At 37.8% G+C, this 23,162-nt stretch overlaps 1 protein-coding gene across 7 annotated transcripts in view; it reads left to right on the top strand.

Moving 5' to 3' along the window:
• XPOT (exportin for tRNA) overlaps window positions 1–23,162 on the top strand; it is a 175,880-nt gene that overhangs the window by 129,891 nt on the left and 22,827 nt on the right. For 4 of the 7 annotated variants that reach the window (XM_069584739.1, XM_069584740.1, XM_069584744.1 and 1 more), the window contains 15 exons: window positions 702–750; window positions 8,928–9,061; window positions 12,214–12,296; window positions 14,375–14,431; window positions 15,227–15,296; window positions 15,982–16,200; window positions 17,052–17,236; window positions 17,338–17,506; window positions 18,624–18,860; window positions 19,960–19,998; window positions 20,131–20,193; window positions 21,233–21,357; window positions 21,738–21,882; window positions 22,042–22,161; window positions 22,517–22,611. In XM_069584739.1, coding sequence (XP_069440840.1) covers window positions 9,002–9,061; window positions 12,214–12,296; window positions 14,375–14,431; window positions 15,227–15,296; window positions 15,982–16,200; window positions 17,052–17,236; window positions 17,338–17,506; window positions 18,624–18,860; window positions 19,960–19,998; window positions 20,131–20,193; window positions 21,233–21,357; window positions 21,738–21,882; window positions 22,042–22,161; window positions 22,517–22,611 — 1,667 coding nt within the window. In that variant the 5' untranslated portion in view covers window positions 702–750; window positions 8,928–9,001. Of the gene's footprint in view, window positions 1–701; window positions 751–5,659; window positions 6,250–8,927; window positions 9,062–12,213; window positions 12,297–14,374; window positions 14,432–15,226; window positions 15,297–15,981; window positions 16,201–17,051; window positions 17,237–17,337; window positions 17,507–18,623; window positions 18,861–19,959; window positions 19,999–20,130; window positions 20,194–21,232; window positions 21,358–21,737; window positions 21,883–22,041; window positions 22,162–22,516; window positions 22,612–23,162 lie in introns of those variants that run through there. The other 3 variants (XM_069584743.1, XM_069584745.1, XM_069584738.1) reach the window with 2 other exon arrangements.

The following is a 23,162-nucleotide window of genomic DNA, read 5'->3' as shown; positions in this document are numbered from 1 at the left end:
TAGACTTCGTGTACTGGTTGAGATGTGTGTCTTGTAACACAAGATGAGAGTACAAAACCTTAGAACCAGAAGTAGAGAAGGGGAGATCTTCATAGAAATGAGTGCTGAAGATGTGGAAATAATTACTGAAAGCAAGGGCAGAAAACAGAAAGCCACGTAGCTAAGAAGGCAGCCATGGGGAAGATGTGGTAAGAGCATAAAAGTAGGAGGCGTCATCAGAAAAATGAAATAAAAGAGTTTGAGGATAACACAGTGTCAAAGTTAAGAGAGGAGATAATTTCAAGGAGAAAGGAAATAGTCAAAGGAAAAATAGAAGTAAATTCATAAAAATGGTCACAGGGTTGGATAATTTTAAGTTTCAGTAGAATGATTTGAGGATAGAAAATATATTACAAAAAGTGAGAGACTGGAGGATTAAGTGTAGGCAGAAATGTATGGTATCCTGAAGACAGGAAGCCTAGATTCAAGAATTTAGGGTTCTAATACATTTACTACCTATGCGACTTAGGTGTGTGCATGTGCTTAGTCGCTCAGTCACGTCTGACTCTTTGTGACCCTTTGGACTGTAGCCTGCCAGGCTCCTCTGTCCAAGGGATTTTTCAGGCAAGAATACTGCAGTAGGTTGTTGTTTCCTCCTCCAGAGGATCTGATCTTCCTAACCCAGGGATCAAACCTGAATCTCCTGTGTCTCCCAATTGCAGGTGGATTCTGCACCCACTGAGCCATCAGGAAAGCCACATGTGACTTAGGGTAAGTTACTTAAAATAGACCTCAGTTTCCTTAACTGTAAATTAAAGATGATGATGATGATGATGATGATATCTGCTCCATCCCTACAACCTAAAAGGAACAAATTAGAAAAGTTATATGGAGACATACTATAATCCATAATGCAATATATAAATGTTATCTATTATGCTTCTTTCAAGTACTCTGGCAATTGTAAGAAAAGGGAAATATGGGACAAAAACAATATTTTATTGTTATAAGAGAGGTGCCTCAGCCTATTTATAGGAAGAACTAGTACAATAGTTCCACAGTGTCATCATCCTTTAATGAACCTTCATTTGAGAGACAGGGGTTGAAAGCACAGACTCTAGAGTCAGACTGTGTGCATTTGAATCCCAACTCTGCTACTTAACTTTCATTTGTTTTCTTATCTATAAAATGGGCATGTTGTTGTGAGGATTAATGTCTAAACACTCAGAACAGTTTCTGGCACATAATAAATGCTCAAAAATGTTCAGTTCAGTTGCTCAGTTGTGTCTGACTCTTTGTGACCCTATGGACTGCAGCATGCCAGGCCTCCATGTCCATCACCAACTCCCAGAGTTTACTCAAACTCACGTCCATAGAGTCAGTGATGCCATCCAACCATCTCATCTTCTGTCCTCCGCTTCTGCTCCTGCCTTCAATCTTTCCCAGCATCAAGGTCTTTTCAAATGAGTCAGTTCTCTGCATCAGGTAGCCAAAGTATTGGAGTTTCAAGTTCAACATCAGTCCTTCCAGTGAACATTCAGGACTGATTTCCTTTAGGATGGACTGGTTGGATCTCCTTGCAGTCCAAGAGACTCTCAATAGTCTTCTCCAACACCACAATTCAAAAGCATCAATTCTTTGCTGCTCAGCTTTCTTTATAGTCCAACTCTCACATCCATACATGACTACTGGAAAAACCATACCCTTGACTAGATGGATCTTTGTGATAAAGTAATGTCTCTGCTTTTTAATATGCTGTCTAGTTTAGTCATAACTTTTCTTCCAATGAGTGTCTTTTAATTTCATGGCTGCAGTCACCATCTGCAGTGATTTTGGAGCCCCAAAAAATAAAGTCTGACACTGTTTCCACTGTTTCCCCATCTATTTCCCATGAAGTGATGGGACCAGATGCCATGGTCTTCGTTTTCTGAATGTTGAGCTTTAAGCCAACTTTCTCACTCTCCTCTTTCACTTTCATCAAGAGGCTCTTTAGTTCTTCTTCACTTTCTGCCATAAGGGTGGTGTCATCTGCATATCTGAGGATATTGATATTTCTCCTGGCAGTCTTGATTCCAGCTTGTGCTTCATTCAGCCCAGCGTTTCTCATCATGTACTCTGCATATAAGTTAAATAAGAAGGTGACAGCATACAGCCTTGACGACTCCTTTCTCTATTTGGAATCAGTCTGTTGTTCCATGTCCAGTTCTAACTGTTGCTTCCTGACCTGCATACAGGTTTCTCAAGAGCTCAGGTGTTCTGGTATTCCATCTCTTTAAGAATTTTCCATGGGGGTTCAGGATTGGGAACTCATGTACACCCGTGGCTGATTCATGTCAATGTATGGTAAAACCAATACAGTATTGTAAACAAAAATTAAAATTTAAATTTAAAAAAAAAAGAATTTTCCAGAGTTTGATGTGATCCACACAGTCAAAGGCTATGGCATAGTCAATAAAGCAGAAATAGATGTTTTTCTGGAACTCTCTTGCTTTTTCCATGATCCAGCAGATGTTGGCAATTTGATCTCTGGTTCCTCTGCTTTTTCTAAACCCAGCTTGAACATCTGAAAGTTCATGGTTCACGTGCTGTTGAAGCCTGGATTGGAGAATTTTGAGCATTACTTTACTAGCGTGTGAGATGAATGTTAATTGTGCAGCAGTTTGAGCATTCTTTGGCATTGCCTTTCTTTGGGATTGGGATGAAAACTGACCTTTTCCAGTCCTGTGGCCACTGCTGAGTTTTCGAAATCTGCTGGCATATTGAGTGCAGCACTTTCACAGCATCATCTTTCAGGGTTTGAAATAGCTCAACTGGAATGCCATCACCTCCACTAGCTTTGTTCATAGTGATGCTTTCTAAGGCCCACTTGACTTCACATTCTAGGATATCTGGCTCTAGGTGAGTGATCACACCATCATGATTATCTTGGTCATGAAGATCTTTTAGTACAGTTCTTCTGTGTATTCTTGCCACCTCTTCTTAACATCTTCTGCTTCTGTTAGGTCCATACCATTTCTCTCCTTGATTGAGCCCATCTTTGCATGAAATGTTCCCTTGGTATCTCTAATTTTCTTGAAGAGATCTCTAGTCTTTCCCATTCTGTTGTTTTCCTCTATTTCTTTGCATTGATCACTGAGGAAGGCTTTATCTCTTCTTGCTATTCTTGAAGTTCTTTAGGATGATACAGTGGAATATACTGAACACAATATAGGCTTTGGAGCCACTTGGACCAGGATTAGTACTGAACTTCCATAATGAGTGGTTGACCCACACAGCTAATGTAAGAATCCATGCAATGATTCACTTATTGAATTGTAACTACAGGGTGGTACTAGGCACCAGGATACACTGAAATAGAACAGGAATCCTAGCCTGACATTTTGAACAATTATAAATGTGATGCAAAAGTGACTCAAGATACTTTATATATAAAACGCTTGGTGCAGTGTTTTGCACGGGGCAGGTCACAAAATAAATGTAGCCGTTATATGGTTCAGTTCAGTTCAGTTTAGTCGCTCAGTCGTGTCCGACTCTTTGCGACCCCATGAATCGCAGCACACCAGGCCTCCCTGTCCATCACCAACTCCCAGAGTTCACTCAGACTCGTCCATTGAGTCCGTGATGCCATCCAGCCATCTCATCCTCTGTCGTGCCCTTCTCCTCCTGCCCCCAATCTCTCCCAGCATCAGAGTCTTTTCCAATAAGTCAACTCTTCACATGAGGTGGCCAAAGTACTGGAGTTTCAGCTTTAGCATCATTCCTTCCAAAGAAATCCCAGGGCTGATCTCCTTCAGAATGGACTGGTTGGATCTCCTTGCAGTCCAAGGGACTCTCAAGAGTCTTCTCCAACACCACAGTTAAAAAGCATCAATTCTTTGGCACTCAGTTTTCTTTATAGTCCAACTCTCACATCCATACATGACTACTGGAAAAACCATAGCCTTGACTAGACAGACCTTAGTCGGCAAAGTAATGTCTCTGCTTTTGAATATTTTATCTAGGTTGGTCATAACTTTTCTTCCAAGGAGTAAGTGTCTTTTAATTTCATGGCTGCAGTCACCATCTGCAGTGATTTTTGGAGCCCAAAAAAATAAAGTCTGACACTGTTTCCACTGTTTCCCCATCTATTTCCCATGAAGTGATGGGACCAGATGCCATGATCTTCGTTTTCTGAATGCTGAGCTTTAAGCCAACTTTTTCACTCTCCTCTTTCACTTTCATCAAGAGGCTTTTTAGTTCCTCTTCACTTTCTGCCATAAGGGTGGTGTCATCTGCATATCTGAGCTGATTGATATTTCTCCTGGCAATCTTGATTCCAGCTTGTGTTTCTTCCAGCCCAGCGTTTCTCATGATGTACTCTGCACAGAAGTTAAATAAGCAGAGTGACAATATACAGCCTTGATGTACTCCTTTCCCTATTTGGAACCAGTCTGTTGTTCCATGTCCAGTTCTAACTGTTGCTTCCTGACCTGCATACAGATTTCTCAAGAGGCAGGTCAGGTGGTCTGGTATTCCCATCTCTTTCAGAATTTTCCACCGTTTATTGTGATCCACACAGTCAAAGGCTTTGGCATAGTCAACATTAATTTTATTCTACTTTTCTGTCCATTCCCTTCTCCCAGGTTTTCTTTTTCATGGTAGTCCCACTGAGGGTAACCTAGTCTATATTCAGTACATATTTAACAATCAGAAATGAAACCTAAATACAGAGCACTTACTGTATGTCAAACATAAGTATTAACTCAATTCTCACAACAAGCCTTTGAGGTAGGTACTATTAGCATACACCGTTTTACTGATGAGTTAACAGGGGCAATGGCACCGCTCTCCAGTACTCTTGCCTGGAAAATCCTATGGACGGAGGAGCCTCCATGAGGTCGCTAAGAGTCGGACAGGACTGAGCGACTTCACTTTCACCTTTCACTTTCATGCACTGGAGAAGTAAATGGCAACCTAGAGAATCCCAAGGACGGGGGAACCTGGTGGGCTGCCATCTCTGGGGTCGCACAGAGTCGGACACGACTGAAGTGACTTAGCAGCAAACAGGGGCATCCCAGGTGGCTGAGTGGTAAAGAATCCGCCTGCCAATGCAGGAGAGGCGGATTCTGCCCCTGGGCGGGGAAGATCCCCTGGAATATGGAATGGAAACCTACTCCAGTATTCTTGTCTGGAAAATCTTACGGACAGAGAAGCCTGGTGGGCTACAGTCCATGGGGGTGAAGAGTTGGACACTACTGAGCGAGAAAAGTCAAATCGTACTGAAGCACAGATAAGATTATGTAACGTGCCTGAAACTGAAGTTAACAATAAGTGAGCGGGGTAACGGGTTGGGGCGAGCTGGGATCCAAATCTACGTACGCAGCTTGAGCCTGTACTATCTCTATTCAGTATTTTAAACTAATCAGTGAATGAATAAACCAAGTAACAGTATCACACGAAGTAAACAGTATCTTTTCACGAATGACAAAAATACTGGTACCTTTAAACTGACAAAAAATTTTCAGCGCTGGGGAACTTGTGGGATCATAAAAGAGAAATTAAACAACTGACTCACACGTGGTTTGGACCACGACAGGCGGCTCTCCGGGACTCGGTTCTCTAACCTACCAACTACCTCCCCAAGTCTTTAAGTAATATGCTAAGCAAACCAGGCCTGGTTTGGGGGTGTGGGGGGATGGTTACGGATCTTCGCCCCGGCGCAGACGCCGCACCAGGCTTCACGGCCGCGAAAATTTTCGGCCGGAGCCCCATCCCGGCATGCACCAGAGGCCCCGGCGACCACGCCTCCCGGCGACCGCCCGGTGCGCGTGTGCGTACCGTCGCCCGGAAGCGTCGCCTACACATTGCATGCTGGGAGTCGTAGGCTCCCGGTCCGGGCCCTAGGGCCGTCTTCAGCCTTCTCCATGAGGCTGCTGGCTTTGGTCCGCGCGGCACCGACGCGGGGAGCGCGCTTCGCGCTGACTCAGCGGCGACGGCCGTGGCGGCGTTAGCCGGCCCTCACTCTCTTATCCTTCCTGGGGCGCCAACCCCGCCCGCCAGCTTGCTAGCTTGCCTGCCCGGCGCCACGCAAGAAAAGGCGCCAGGAGACGCAGAGCAGCGAGAGGCTTGCGGCCCCGGCCAGCTCCGTCTCCAGCGTTAGCGCCGCGGCCGTGGCGGAGGACGACGGTGACGAGGACGAGGGCCGCTCTTCTCGCTCCCTGCTTGCGGCGCGGCTCCACTGACCGGCCCTCGGGAGTGCAGGCGGGCAGGCGGGATGGAGTGATAGGGAAGGTGACTCGGGGCTTGGGGCGGGACTCGGACCCAGTTCGGTTCACGCGAGGCTGCGGGGAAGTTGGCCGGGAAGACTGGCCCTGGAAGCCCCCATGCTGGAGAGGGTGCGGGCCGGGGGCTCTCCATGGCGGTGCGCCCGGAGGCTGGGCTGCCTGGGTCGGGGTAGTATGAGCTGCGGCGGACTGCGTCCCCTGTGCGTGGCCGCTCATTGCCCGGTGTTTCATCACTCCAATTGCCACGAGGCTTCTTTTAGGGGAGGGATCCAGGGGGAAGAAAAGGGGCAAGGCCGGCGGAGGGTCCCCATCGCCTGTGGCCCCCACATAGTAAAAGTGGCTAAGCCCATTTGTAATAGTTGTAGCGTATCTCAGCAGTTTCAACTGCAGAGATCTCAAACTTGATCCCCACCCCCACCCCGTCCCAGGACAAAAAAGAAAAAAAGTATTATTTCTCTGTAGTAATTTGCCAGCACGGACACGCCATTTTTGCTCTTCCCTTCCTCACAATTCTGCAAGAGTAGAGAAACATGATGTTTCCTTATAACCAGGAAAAAAAAATTACTTTTTGAAAGTGCTAATTAGTGTTACTGGGGGAAGTTACGTTTGATTAAAGCGACTTGTCAGCGTGGTGGTATAAGGCTGAAAAGATTCAGCCTTGGAACTGAAGAACAGTGTTCAGTAGGTGTAGTGGAATTTTTCCAGATTGTTTGATTCTTGATTTCATGGGTATCCATAGTAAAGTTAGGGCTTAATATTTTAAGTATTTTGCTTGCCTTCCCCCAGAACATTTGCTAGATGAGTAATTGAAGGGTTTATCTTATTGTAACAAATGTTTAAGCCTGCACCGCTATACCATGTTAGATATGTGTTCATGCATAACCTTTTGCTAGGAAAATTGTCACGTTTTTGCACAGGTTATAACTTTTCAGGTTTTTTTGCGTACATGTAGGTGATTTACCATTGCTTGTTATTATCCAAGTGCCTTCTCCGTGAGAGATTCTTTCTCTACTGACAACTGTAACAAGTTTGTTTCCTTAGATTTTATTTGCAATGTTTTTTCCTTAGTACCGCTTGCTGTTTCCCTTGATAGAATCAAAGTGACCAAGTTTATGAAATTTTCCCTAAAGCCATGCCATATTCAAGAAATCTTTTACAGAATTTCTCGATCTGGGATTCATAGAAGTTCAGATAGTCTTTTGTGTGTGTGCATTTTTCAAGGGAATGGTCATCAAATTTTTAACAATGCCTTTGATTTTCCATCTGTTCAAAATGCCAGTTTTCTAGTGTGATACGATGAATTATGAATTGTGGGCCCACTATGTGCCGGTCATGCTTTACATACCTTGTCTCATTGAAGTCTTTACTGCTTTATGAGGCAGGTGCTCTTTTTTTTCCTATTTCACAGAAAGGGCTCTCTCAGTTTTTGTAGTTGTCCACGTGGCCCCAGTTTGAAAGTAAGATTAGAATGCCAATCCAAATATTTGTGAATCCAAAATCTATGTTATATTATGTCCTAGGAACATAGTGACAAATATTCAGTCACTCCTTCCATTTAAGGTTAACGAGAGAAAAGTAGAAAGCAGACAGTGACAACCTATCAGCACTTGGAGGGGCATCTCATCCAGTTTGGGAGAGTTGAACAGTAGGGGTCAAAGAAGCGTTCTTGAAAGAAGTGACTTCTAAGCTGAGTTCTGAAGGACAAGCAGGGGTTAACCAAGTAAGGAGCAATGCGTGCAAAGATGAAAGGTAGACTACCGCTTGTCCTGCATGGTTAGAGTACAGAATGGTTACAGTCATTGAAAAGTGGATCTTAATCCTGAGGGCAGTAGGGAGTTACACTACCTTGATGTAATCTTTTAGTATGACCTTAACTATAGGAGAAGCAGCTGAGCTTTCTTCTCCAAGGCTCTCAGAACACATTCTGACTTATTGGGCAGAACCAGGGGGAGACAGAAAAGCATGTTGTTGTAAGAATCTTCTAACCTGGATCCAATCCTGGCCTCACCATTCCCATGAAAGGCTGTGGCCCCCTTCCTCATCACCCCCTGCGCCCCCCACCCCCAGGTTCTTGCCTTTTAAGAGTAGTAAGACCAGGCCTCCTTACCTCAGGTAGAGCTTGTTCTTTATTTCTGCAAATAAATACACATTTTATCAGAAACCAAGTTGCCTTTGGGGCTGATCATGTTCTTACTCAAAAATGTTAGACTCTGAATTGTGGGGAAAGTGCAGTGCTTTCCAGAGACTAAAAAAAGTTCTTAAATAAGAGCAGTCAGTGTTAAATCGACAGCAACATAATCTGAATTTGTATTTCTTTTTGAACATAATGTGGTTGCACAGTTGCACTTTATTGGAGATAGTAACAACGTAAATTAGAAATTTACTATTTAGAAATTGAAATTACTATTTCAAGTAAAAATACTTTCTATACTTTATTGATGATCTTGAAGAAAAGGAATTTGAGAACCTTAGTGGCATACCTTAGAAATTACACATTCGTGGACTATTTAGCAGACCCACTCTTCTGAGACAGGCTCCTATACTTGTAATTGGATTGTTTCAAAGGAAGTTCTTTGAACTTCTAAACGTCTTCCTATAATGTTATCTGCTTGTAATGGTATTCAGGATAAGCATCTATTTTGCTTATCAAGTGTTTTTTTCTTCCAACTGTGTGTGTGTGTACAGATGTTTGTGGATTCTTCTGTGGGATTAGAGGGCACGCCTATTGTAATCAGAAGACTCCAAGTATAGCAGCGGGAATGGATGAACAGGCTCTCCTAGGTCTAAATCCAAACGCTGATTCAGACTTCAGACAAAGGGTAAGTCATGTCTGCTTAATCATTTTTTAAATCATGTTACATAAACATTTTCATTAGAGGGCTTGAATCAAAAATACGCATCTGATGAAGGTTTAATTTGGATGGAAATGAACAGAGAAACAAATCTGAGGTATTTCACTATATTCTGAATACAGAAACAGTGAATGATTGTGACCTATTTTCTCTGTAGTTGGTTTAACAACAGTATTAAAATCTCTTGTAATTTAAGGCAAGTCTTTATGTCACATCATTATAATTATTTGAAAGTTATAATGCAAAGTATTGTTCAAGGGACTTTGCTAGAATAGCAGGCGTACATATGATGTTTTTCCATTGCTTGATTTAGTTTAGTCTAAACAAGTTGTTTAACCCTCATGTTAGTGGTAGTTAACAATATTGTTACTTCAATCAGGCAGACATGTAAATAAGCAGGTATTATATACCATGTCTCAGGTTACATAAAATGATTACATGACAAAGAATCCATTATGAGGTACTGGGATATTTGGGTAAGTATAAACAATTAAACATATTGTAGCATACACTTGTAATCATGGCTGAATGATAAAAGAAGAATCTAAAGAACAAGCCTGTAATGAAGTTTTTTAAAGATGGGTGGGTGGGTTGAAGTATAAGGTAAATGGATGAAGAGTCATTTACTTTCTGCTCTCGTAGCAAAAGATATTTTTTTATAAGTGAGCTAAATGAAGTTAACAATTTACAAAATATAAAATATGAAACATATTACAAAATATAAAAGTCAACAATTTTACAGAAATTTTTTTAAATAGTAAAAAAAAATCTGCAGGGATTTCCAGGATAGTACTGTGTACTGTGTACTTCTCTGCTGTTAAAAGAAGTAACCAGCCTTCCAGATAGAGGTGAATGACAAGAATTGAGATTTAAATAGCTAATTACAAGATACCTATCAAACCGGTTAGGACATGAAAAGTCATTAAAAGTCTGTGTCTTATGTATATGGACAAATTTTTCTTTTCAGAGGAGCTTTAGCTACCTACCTTCAAACCCTTAGTCATGAACATAGTTGAAGCATAATAAATCTGTACCTTTCATTTAGCTTGGTGTTACATAGCTTTTGACTATTAGTTTAGTTATTAAATAAGCTTCTCTGTTATTTTTTATGTTCCTTTTTTGAAATCGTTTGTTTTATAATAAAATTCCACCATCAGAACTTTTTTTTTTAATGTGTTATGATTTTCTTTTTCAGAAAGTAAAACTAGTACATTAACAGTGGTTTTAATATTATAGAAGTTAGGTTTTTCAGCAATAAAAATGGGTTCTATCAGTCATAGGCATATGTTACACATCCAGATCCAGCCCTAATTGATACTCCATTAAGCCAATCCGAGTAATAATTAGAATGAAAAATAAGGAATTGTAAGGAAAAGTAAGTTCTGATAGTCCTGATCCTGGAATTGAGGAGTAGTAGGGACTTAATTCAGTTTTGTAATAAGATAAATGATTGCCAACCCTGATTCCCAGTTGTCTGTCTATAGTTCTCTGTTTTCTACCTGGGCACTAAGTAACTGAACTGACTCTGTTGCCACTTAGAGACAGTAGAGCATTAGAAAGGTGTGAGATAGCAGAACTGGGTGATGAAAACTGACTTGTTCATCATTACTATAGTGTTGTTGTTGTTGTTTAAATGCTAGTATCACGTGGATTCAGAGTGCAAAGAATAGTTAAAACTGAAAATTTTCAAGTTATTATCACTAAAAAAAATAGTGACACTTGAAGTGACACTTTCCAGGCAAAGATACAGGAGTGGACTGCCATTTCAGTAGTTTTCCATTATTATTGCAGGTTTTAAAATATACATATATTTATAAAATAAATAAGAATATTTACTCATTTATTTGGCTGCCTCGGGTCTAAGTTGTGGCAAGCAGAATCTTTTGTTGAGTTGTGTGAGATCTTTCACTGTGGCTCAAGGACTCTAACTTATTTTTTTTAACCTCTCACCCAAAGGAAAAAATAATTTTATATCGTGACCCAGTATATGTGTATGTATATGTATGTATGTGCACACATGAATATATGACATTTACACACATAAGTAAAACAAGTCATACAAAATAATAGTTATTCTTGCTAGGTGCAGTGCACTCTAATATCTCTGTTCTGTTTCACTTTTTAAATTGCTGATCAAGACTGATAAAATTGTTTTCACAACATTGATGAGGCACAAACCACATTTAAAAATATATATATATTGGCTAATTGAAATTAGATTCCTCAACTCATTTCAAGGTATGTGCTTAATTGCTTCAGACTCATTTAGCAGTGTTTCTAGAGATTATGTGTTATTTTCTTGACTGAGAGATTTTTTGCAAGTTACTGAGATTACTGTTTGTTGTCATATGTGAAACTGGCATCTGTCATTGATCTCCATTGCAGCATACAAATGGAAGAATATGAGTCACCCCTGTTTTCCCAACAGTGGTAGATAGGCTGTGGACTTGGTGCTGCATCTGTTCTAGAGGATACTTGCTCCTGTAACAAGACCCAGAATTCATGAATACAGGGATGAGAAATGCATTCCCTAAAAGCTTTGACTTTTTCAGTTATTTGGTACTTCCCTAAAATTCATATCAAGCAGTTGAACTCTGATTTTAATCTCACCATTTAGGAAACTTACTGATGCAGTTGAAAAATGGAAATAATTCTCTTTTTCTGTTAAATGGTAGATCAAATGATAATACAGAATATGTTTCATCCTTTATAGGTAGTCACTTCTTTAATAGCATGTTTGATATTAAATAGGAAAAGTATTCTTTATATCCCATTTTAAAATTGCATGTACCTCAGGAGTTTAGCACTTGACAGAGCACTGGAGTGTTTTCTCTTGATTCTTCTAATAACCCAGTGAGGTCTGCAGGGCATTTTTGTGTTGTCTCCTTTCCCATAAGGAAACAAGTTAGAAGTATCCAACTGATGGAATTTGTTTTCTACTTCACCTATTTCCTAGGAGTAATCATTCAGTTGCACCTACTCAGAAGCCTGAATTCAATGTTTAGCTGTTTTTTTAAGTCACTGTAGTTGGTTTGCTACTCTCAGTAAACTTTGTTGAGTTTTGGCAGAGAATTGAGATTGACTGTTCCAAATGCATATTCTGCTTTGCAATTACACAGGCCTTGGCCTATTTTGAACAGTTAAAGATTTCCCCAGATGCCTGGCAGGTGTGTGCAGAAGCTCTGGCTCAGAGGACATACAGGTAATCAAAGCAAAATTTGCATAACTTGTAGAAGACTTTAAATTTTTATGAACTTGGCAGGATTGTTTTATGTATCTGTTTGAAAAAGGCTTTCATAAAAACATTTATGACTTAGTTTTAAAAAACTATTCCATGTAGAACGAGAAAAATAATAAACTAAAAATTTTGGCCAATTCTGAATTCACTTTTCATTAAAACTATCCTTTCTTTGCCTTATTCTGAGTTCCTAATAGTAGATTCCAGCTGGCATATAGTACAGTAGAAATTTCTATATTTTCTTATGATGAGGAGGGATGATTGGTTTTCTAAAAACTTGGTAGAGAAGGTAATCAGAAATTATCTATCTTAATTTTTATTTAGTGCATAAACATTCAGTTCCTAATCTTTTGATGTTGGACCAACAATTTTTCTTTGTGTATGTGCCGCAATCACTTTGTGATTCTTAATGTTGAAAATATTAATTGCCCCATAATTGATCCTCTCCAATTTCTGCTTTGGGTCCCTGTAGTGGATTGAAGAACAGTGAATGTGGCTTTCTAAACCTTTTATTTATTTCTTCCCACATCTCCAAGTCTTCTGGTTATCTGGCCCACAATACACATGTACAAGGTTTTTTTCTCCCATGCAGCGTGACTTTCTGTGAACTCTTTCTAAAGCATTCAACTTAATTTTCACAAAAATAGAAACTCATCTTATTCACTGCATTATTTTATATAGTAGTTAATTAAGTTACTTACATATAAAAGAAGTACAGTGCACCTAGTGAGACTGGGGGAAGCACACTGACTAGTTGTAAACAACAACTCTACTAGTAAGAGTGTAAATAAGTTTATAGGGGTCAGTGAGAATTCCTGCCTAGGTTTCTTGCATGCTGGGAGTATCAGTCACTGAATTTTATAGCTGAAAGCAAGTGTTCCAGTTTAGTGAAAGTTAATTTTGAAAAACATCTATATGTCTTAGAGTAAATGAGGGCTGGCTTTTAATTAAGGGCTCCCTGTAGTTTATATTTGGAGTGAAAAATTTCAGTCATATAATTAAAGCTTCAGTGCAATCCATGATAAGAATAGAAACCCTAAGGTCTTAGAAAAGATGCTAATTAAATGTAACTTTTTAAAAAACTTTAAAAAATTAGGTTTTATCTTCTTAAGTGCGAATTTTTTTTGGTGGAGGGGTTAAGGGATGTAGTCAGAATAAAGACAATACCTCCATTCTTACATTGACTATAATTAGCTTTGTATATGAAAAATCGTTCCTTGACTATGCCTGACTCAAACTAACTGTCTAAAAAGAACATTGTTGTTCATTAAAGGGACTTGGTCAGAGCTTGTAGCTAGCTCACTGCATCGCTGTTATCACTCCTAGGGAGACAGTTAGAAGTGGACAGTGGATGGATATTCATTTTTACTACCCCCACCCTTTTTAAGGTCATCTATTTGTTTTTACTTTCTTTCTTTTTTTTTTGTTTGAATGGCCTCGCCATGCAGTATGCAGGAACTTAATTTCCCAACCAGGGACTAAACCCGTACCCCATACAGTGGAAGTGTAGACTCCTATCCACTGGACCACCAGGGAATCCCTAAGGCAATATATTTGTAACCTGGTTTTCTATATGAATTTCGGGGCTGGACTGCCAGTCTAGGAGACTTCTCTTGCTTTGGATTTTGCTGCAATAGAACTTTTAAGTTTAAGTATGACTTTGATGGCCATCTCTGACTTGACTGAGTCTCTGGCTGTTCTACTGTTTGTCATTTTACATCTATCCTTTCTGTTATAAAAGGTAGGAATTGCTTTGGGAATCCTAACATCTTGAATTGAGGGGAATGCTCTCTATTTGCAAAGCGCTGTATGTACTTAAAGTGAATCTTAATTTGGGATTATTCTGTTTGTCAGATTTCCACTGAATATATAAAGTTCTCTTAGCTTACAAATGGATGTGAATGTAACACTTGAGAGCAATAAGCCAAAGGTCTGGTTTGAGAAACTTTCACCTGAGTTATTCATTGCTATTTACCTTTGATTTGTTTTCCCCAATTCATATTCTCCTTGTCTAATTTTTCTCTTTTTTTTTTCTTTTTCAGTGATGATCATATTAAGTTTTTCTGCTTTCAAGTACTGGAACATCAAGTTAAATACAAGTATGGCTTTTCTCACTGAGATTTGTGGGGAGAGGCTATTTTTGAAACTTTTCCCCTCTTTGGGGACATCATAACATAGGCTGTAAATTGACATTATGTGTCATATCCAGCTTTGAAATATGTTTTGATTTATCCCAAGGTGTTTTAAAAATACCGAATTCATTGGCTACATAAAAGAATCCAGTCAGTACACAGGAAAAAGTTAAATTCCAGTTTCTCTGGGAAAGAATGAAAAGATATGGCAACACCACGCCTGCATCACTGCATGACCACTCTCTGTTAAAGTTGAGTGGCAGTATGGGCACTTGCATTTAGAACCCCTGCCTTGTTGTTCAGTCGCTAAGTCATGTCCAGCTCTTTGTGACAGCATGGACTGTAGCCCGCCAGGCTCCTCTGTCCATGGGATTTCCCAGGCAAGAACACTGGAGTGGGTTGCCACTGACTTTTCCAAAAACCCCTGCCTAATTTAAGCAGAAACAGTGAATTGCTGCCCCAGGGATCCTTAGTTTGCCTCCTGATTTATTCTGTAAATCACAGACCTGAGACCATTATTTTCATTTGAGAAATTGTGTACCTGCCATTTTGTTTTGGACCACAGATAAAACTAAGATCAATGTTGATACCCCTCCAGCCACTCCCACCCCTGTCTTTAAAGTGGCAATGAAAATTATTACCAATTTATCATAGGGAATTTTAGGTAATTGGTATACAAATTCTCTGTTTCAAATATGAGAGGCCATTACTTTTTAAAAACCACATACACTAAATATTACCATTATTCTGTATTTTGAACAGATATTCAGAACTAACTACTGTTCAACAACAACTAATTAGGGAGACGCTCGTATCTTGGCTTCAAGCTCAGGTAAAATAGTAGCTTTTACATTTAATACCTCAAATTGCCAGATATTTCAGTTTTTATTTTTGGAAGAGTTTGCAACTTCACCTCAAAAATGTCACTCATTTATCCTCCATTTGATCATGTAGCTCTTTTAGAAAGTGCTGGCTTTGAAGATTACAAGTGATAAAAGCTTAGCAGTAACTTAAAATTATATCAGTAATAGAAGCTGTCATTCTTTCCATGACACATGGTGGAAACTTTTGGTTTTAGAATGTTATTTTAACTACTAGACAAAAGTCAATTTTCACACTTAAGGTGAGCCCTCCTGGAACAGATTCTTCATAAAGAGCCCTTTTTAAAGGAGCCAATAGAGTTCTTTATTCACAGTATTTTATTTTTCATTAATTTTAGCTAATCTTAACATATTAAAATAGTTGTGTAGCTAGAGTATTTATTTATCTTACAGAGCAAGCAGCTAGAAGAAAAACCATTGAATTTGCTTTCTTCTTAGAAAAGGTTATAGGAACTACTAAAACTCTGCCCATGAAACTTTAATACTTTGGTAATTCTCAAGCATATTTGCCACACAGCTGTTGTAGACCATGGTGCAGTTTAGTGGGATTTTGCCTATTAATGATAAATAGGAGAACAATGTTTGAATCTTTTCCATTTACATTTAATTTTATGAACTGTATCTCTTGTTTGTCAGATGCTGAATCCCCAACCAGAGAAGACCTTCATACGAAATAAAGCTGCCCAAGTCTTCGCCTTGCTTTTTGTTACAGAATATCTCACTAAATGGCCCAAGTTTTTTTTTGACATTCTCTCAGTAGTGGACCTAAATCCAAGGGGAGTGGATCTGTACCTGCGAATTCTCATGGCTATTGATTCAGAGTTGGTGGATCGTGATGTGGTTCACACCTCAGAGGCAAGTAACATCTTATTAATAAGTTTTTAATTTAGATATTGCAAGAGATAATGGGTAAATAATGAAAGGATCAGGAAGGAATTTTTTTGTTTTTGATAAAACTTTATTAGGAATACTTACAGATTTGCTCAACATTTTGAATTTTTACAAAGGAACTTAAATTGGGGGTTTTTCCCCAGGTATAGGGTAAAATTAGAGCATTTAGCTTTTTTTTTTTTAACCAGACAGGAACTTCCTCTAGTGAAATAAACAAATTGATTTTTTTCCTATGAATTTGTAGAGAAATGTGGCCTATATTTACTGTTACTTTATAGTTTCTGACTGAGGAAAAAGCCTTGCTATGTACCAGTGCTGGGTTCTTCTGTATCCTCAGATAGTCACATAGGCCATGACCTTAGTCTTTCTCTATTTCTGTATTACCCAATATAACTTTCTCCTTTTTCTTAAAGAACACAATGGAAATAGCTTAATTCAAATATGTCTGACGATTTAAGGTTATTGTATGTTAAATATGATATTTATACACAGTATTGTTTACATTATTTCTGTTCTCTTAAATAGATTAAGTATGTTTGTATAATACTGAGAAATAACTTTTATCACATGGTTAAAATTTCTAAGCAGTGTTTTTTTTATAGTTTGTGTTTAATAAATTATGTCTAAGTAAAATGGAAGGAAGAGTTAGAATCACAGGTTATGATTTTAGAGCAGATAAATAGGAAATACTGGCAGGGAATGTGTTAACAAGTCGGGAAATGTAGTGTTGCGAAAATACTGTGTGCAACTATTATACAGATATCAAACATTATCTTGGGAGGTAATCTGATTGTATATATGGTTTTTTTTTTTAGGAGGCTCGTAGGAATACTCTCATAAAGGATACCATGAGGGAACAGTGCATTCCAAACTTGGTGGAATCATGGTACCAAATCCTACAAAATTATCAGTATACCAATTCAGAAGTGACATGCCAGTGCCTTGAAGTAGTTGGGGCTTATGTCTCTTGGATAGACTTATCCCTTATAGCCAATGATAGGTAAGTAAATCTATATTTAAAGAATATAAACCTGCATAATACAGTGTATAAAGCTCATGAATTTGAAAATATTGTAAGAATTTTTGTTTCTCCATTGCCAGGTTTATAAATATGCTGCTAGGTCATATGTCAATAGAAGTTCTACGGGAAGAAGCCTGTGATTGTTTATTTGAAATTGTAAATAAAGGAATGGATCCTGTTGATAAAATGAAACTGGTAGAATCTTTGTGTCAAGTGTTACAGTCTGCTGGGTTTTTCAGCATTGACCGGGTCAGTAAATTTATGTATAAGGTTTTGAAAATTGTTAGAACAAATTAGGATAGGCAGTAATTTAAATATACTTTCCTCTTTCTTTATTTTTAAGTGTTAGAAACTTCCTTGAGCTTATAATGGTGAAACACTGTCCAGAAAGCCGTAATGTCATGTGTAACATTTTCCTTGACCATGGATTATATCAGACTTAAACTTGAAGATCTAGGATAGTACTTACTTTTGTGCTTTCTAATAGCCTCTCAGGTGATGCTGTGCTATTGCTCTTCATGAACCACACTTTAAGAAGCATGGCAGTGCATTTTGACCTAAATTAGACTCCATTATAAATGTTACATTTTTATCATATTCATTTGAGCTATTGGAGTTTAGCCTCAGCAGAATTAGGGCTCAAGTGAGTGTGGTAAATTAATAATTTAGAAACTGAATTTGAAGGTTTTTACTTTTAATTTTACCTGTGACAGTGATAAAGAATTACTAAGAAGTCTTTGTATTGTTAATATATCAGGAGTACATCTCTGGTATTTTCCTCACTGTCAAAGTATGGTCAGTTACACTGCTAATAATTGTTTTATTAAAAAACTTAAAATGGTGAAGCTAAAAACTCTTTCTGTAGGAGAATATCATAAGGATAATTAATGAAAATTAACCTGATTTTGAGTTCTAACACTAATGCTGATTAACTTTAGGCAGTTATTTTAATAGCAGTTTTATCTCTTTGTGATGTAGTTGAGGTTCAAATTAAATAGTGTCAGAAAGGACTGTTGTAAATAGTGGCACAAAGCATAATATAGCAGCATTAACTTTATTAGAAGGTATTTATTAAATTCATCAATTTACAGAGAAGGTTTTGAAACCACAGATCTCTTTTTTAAACTTTTATAATTTGACAATGTCTACATGACTGTAATCATTAAAGATAGTTATTTTGAGAGTTAGTGGATAATAACAGTAGAAGAATTCAGACTCTTAAAACTTCCCAGTCAAAATGGTAGTATTGTTAATGTCTAATGTTAGTTTAAAATTGACTACTATAATTGGCACTTGATCCATTCTAAAATTTAGAGTTTTTCCTCTCAGGTAGTTGGTTTTAAATTGAGATCTGTATTGTTTGTAGGAAGAAGATGTTGACTTCCTGGCCAGATTTTCTAAACTGGTCAATGGAATGGGACAGTCACTGATAGTTAGCTGGACTAAATTAATTAAAAATGGGGACATCAAGAATGCTCAGGAGGCACTGCAAGCTATTGAAACAAAGGTGGCGCTGATGTTGCAGCTCCTAATTCATGAGGATGATGACATCTCTTCTAACATTATTGGATTTTGTTATGATTATCTTCATATTTTGAAACAGGTAAGTCCTTATGTTAGTCTTTGTTGTAGATAATATAGAAAAGCCATAGAGAAATTGAAAAATACAGGAAAATGAAAATAAGATACTCAGTTATCTACTCTAGTGATATTTACTGTTAATTATGAATATATTTTCATCTTTTTTCTTTCCTTTAAACTTCTTAGCTGGAAAACATAAATGGCCAGGTTCTAAAATTCACTAGACTAAAAAGCTTCAGAATTAGTTATAGGTTTAGGTTGTTTCTTTTATTTTTAATCTGTGTTTATTTCTTTTTGGCCTTATATCATGTGGCATCTTAGTTCCTTGACTGGGGGGCTGAACCTGTACCCCTCCCTTGGGAGCATAGAGTCTTAACTGGACTGCCAGAGAAGTCCCCTGTCTTTGTTTTTCAATACAGTAGAAATTTTGTTAAAGATATTATTTTAATTACATATGCATCATTTCTTATGAAGTTTTTAATAATTAAAAATTTCCCCCAGAGAGTTGCTGCCAATAGTAGAACTTAAAACGTAGAAGGTATGAATCTCATATATTATACATGTAGCCTTTTAAAGAATTAATAACTTTTCATTATGACATTAGGTGAGAGCTATGCCTACTTTATTTACATTGATTTAGTTGAATTGAGTCAAGCTTAAGATGATATTTTTTGAAACTGAGTTTAGCTTCTGTTATAACATGTTTCTGCATGCATACTTTAAGAAATTTTCGGCAATGTGAAAAGGTATGATGAAAGTTAAAATCACTATTGGTAATCCCACTGTATCTCATAGTGGATTTCTAGGCTTTTATGGCCTAACTTAATTAAAAACAAGGTGAGATCATACTTTGCTGTTCTGTAATCTGCTTCTTTGCTGAGTACATTTATAAGTATCTTTAAAATTCAAGTTTATCTACATGTTTTTGCCTGTATGCCAAGTTACTTACTAGAAGTGAGATTGATAGATTTTAGATTAGGTACATTTCACATATAGAAAGTTACTATCAAACTGCCCTCCAGAAAAGCTCTGTGCGTGTTTGAAAAGATACTGAGAAAAATATTTTGATAAGCAAGTATTACTTCAGGAAACCTAATAAATGATTGCTTTCTTTTCAACAGCTTACAGTGCTTTCAGATCAACAAAAAGCTAATGTAGAGGTAACTGACTTCTTTTTGCTTCTTTTAAACCAATAGTAGACTCTGTATCTACAGTCTGCCTTGAAATACAGCCTAGTTTCAGATTACATGAAATTAGAGGAGACTGACAAAAGACTTTATTCTTAATTTTAGGCAATCATGTTGGCCGTTATGAAAAAATTAACCTATGATGAAGAATATAACTTTGAAAATGAGGTAAGAATTTTGGATTGAGGAGAAAACAGTTTTAATTGTATTATGTACCCATATCAGATTACTATTTCAAGTTTTGAGTGTCTTAGAGTCCTTTAAAACAAGAAGTGTTTTAAAAATTAGTCTTGTTTATACTGACGACTTCTTAGATTAATGGAAACTTCATAATTCTTCATGTTTTTGTATTTTGTCCTCTGATTCTTGAAAATGACCTTTTTAAGGACACTTTGTAGCACTGAACTTTGTAAGACACTGACAGTATTATTCGTGATCATATTTCACTTTATATTTAATAAGAGAGAAATTGAGGCCCAATTGGTGGACCTCAGATTGTAATTGTCTACGGGAGAGTGGAAGTGAGGCACTTCACTGTCTCTGGGCTTGTTGTGGTTAAAGTCCTCTCCAGGGTTGTCATAAGTCAGCTTTCCATCAGTCACAAGAGTCATGAGTGCTTTCTGGCGACTCAGTAATGGCATGTACTGTCTAGCTGTGTGCTAACGTGTTCTGTTACCCACTTCAGACGTTCAGAAACTGGACTACACGAGGATACTGGTGATGATCACCAACACACCATGCACTTGCAAAGTGCCAGGTTCATTACATATAGTATCTTTAATCATGTGATATTATTACAGTTCTTACAGTGGACAGTAAGATACAAAGAGTATACATAAGGTGCTAAGGTTCTCATAAAGCCCTGTGTGAACCCATCGTGGCTTGAACTTCTGCTTTTGTTTTCCAAAGCCTTCCATTGTCTGGTGTTCGCCTAATCATCCCTCAGTCACTCTCTTCTCTATAATGACTCTTGTTTTTAACCTCCTCCCTGTGCTGTTGCTGGCTCTAGGCTTTCATGGTCTAGGGCTGGGAAATAATTATTTGTGAGCAGGAGGGGAAACACTACTGCGTTTTCTTACATAAATAAATATTTATGAAAAAATAAAAGTGTATTAAATTTGTAAATATAAAGAACTAATGAGAACTCACCATTTTGTGTGTCTTAAGGTCTTCTAAGTTTCTTAATGGAATTTTTAAAATACCATAGGGTGAAGATGAAGCCATGTTTGTAGAATATAGAAAACAGCTGAAGTTGTTGTTGGACAGGCTTGCTCAAGTTTCACCAGAGTTGCTGCTGGCTTCTGTCCGCAGAGTGTTCAGTTCTACACTGCAGTAAGTGTGTCCATCTGCTTCTGACAAGTCGCCTCTTTCCTCCTCTCCCTGATGGTGGCCTATCATAAGTGATTCACATGACTCACTTGTTTATGTTACTTACTGAGATCTTACGTGTGTCGCCAAAACAATGCACTTGACTCCTTGATTTATCTTGATCCTTGAGGGGAAATGCTGCTCTTCGGAACATAAACAATAAAATGGATTACATTGGTTATTTATACTTCTGTGATATGAATTAATGTTCCCTGGCAGAATTAACAATTGCTGTGACTTTTTAGTAATTAAAGAGAATTTTATTGGTGTCTTTTTATCCAGTGCATCACTAGTTGTATAGAAAGTTTGTATTCAGATCTCAGTGATGTGTTATACCTTGGTAGGAATTGGCAGACTACACGGTTTATGGAAGTTGAAGTGGCAATAAGATTGCTGTATATGTTGGCAGAAGCTCTTCCAGTATCTCATGGTGCTCACTTCTCAGGTGATGTTTCAAAAGCTAGTGCTTTGCAGGATATGATGCGAACTGTAAGTATACTAAAGACAACTTATTCTGAACCTAATTTTCTGTTTTCATATAAGCTAATGTGAGTTTCTTAATTGTTAGAGTTTAATATACATTATTACAGGGACATTTTGATGTTGCAGTAAATGAAGATAGGTTTTCTTAACTTTTTCCTGCTCTAGCTGGTAACATCAGGAGTTAGTTCCTATCAGCACACATCTGTGACATTGGAGTTCTTCGAAACTGTTGTTAGATACGAAAAGTTTTTCACAGTTGAACCTCAGCACATTCCATGTGTACTAGTAAGTATACACTTTACTCTCAGCTTTTGTTATTTTGGATGTGTTTCAGCTAATGAATAGATAGTATTCTATCTTTTTTTTATCACTTTTTTCCAGAGCTCTCAAAAATTCCTGAACATGCTAAAACTCCTCCATTTCTTTAATATGGAGTTTGTGTCTAGTCAGTTATTTAAAACAAATATTCAAGGACCTATTTGTGTGTAGTGTAGGCTTACTTATATGTACCTGGTTCCTCTCTTCCAGAGCGAAAAAGTAAAACTCGATGTGAACAAAAACATGTCATGACATTAGCAATAAAAGCAGTAAAAGGTGGTAAATAAACACAGAAATAGTAAAAGTGTCTCTGTCTCTTTAGATGGCTTTCTTAGATCACAGGGGTCTGCGGCACTCCAGTGCTAAAGTCCGGAGCAGAACCGCTTACCTATTCTCCAGATTTGTTAAATCTCTCAAGTAAGTAAAACATTTTGGCTGTTATGTTTAATTCTTATTTTTAAGATTGTTAAGTAAGATGTAACTTATTATCTAAGAGCCTATGGTAGTTTTAGTTCTTTCTGTTCTTAGGCTTTAAAAAAAAATGTTCCTTTTTGTATTGTGCTTTCTTTTCTTTCTCTTTAGCCAGGTACTTTGTTCATTATTAAACTGATATGTTTGAATATTTTTATATGTAACACTTGTCATTACTAATGGCATTAGTTATTTCACAGTTTTATTGCTGTAGATAAAACTATATGGTTTCTTTGAAATTCTAAAGATGATATTCCTTGGAAATACCTTAACATAATCTGTCATATTGTTCTTTACTAGTGCCATTTTTCTAGGTATGAAAACTACTTTTTTTAGGTTATAATATTGTAATTTTAAAAAAGCATAGCTAGTCTGAATGGTGACATGTGGCTACCTTAGAACTGAACTTTTTTTTAGTTCTGCCTTAAAGGGGACTTTGATATTTCAGCACTTCTCCAAACACTATTATTTATGTAATTGTGGTTTTCCTTTTTGCC

This window comes from Ovis canadensis, chromosome 3 (assembly GCF_042477335.2).
Source record: "Ovis canadensis isolate MfBH-ARS-UI-01 breed Bighorn chromosome 3, ARS-UI_OviCan_v2, whole genome shotgun sequence".
NCBI classification, from domain to species: Eukaryota; Metazoa; Chordata; class Mammalia; order Artiodactyla; family Bovidae; genus Ovis; species Ovis canadensis.
Note: the sequence above shows the minus strand (reverse complement) of the source record. Positions and strands in the feature narration are given on the sequence as shown.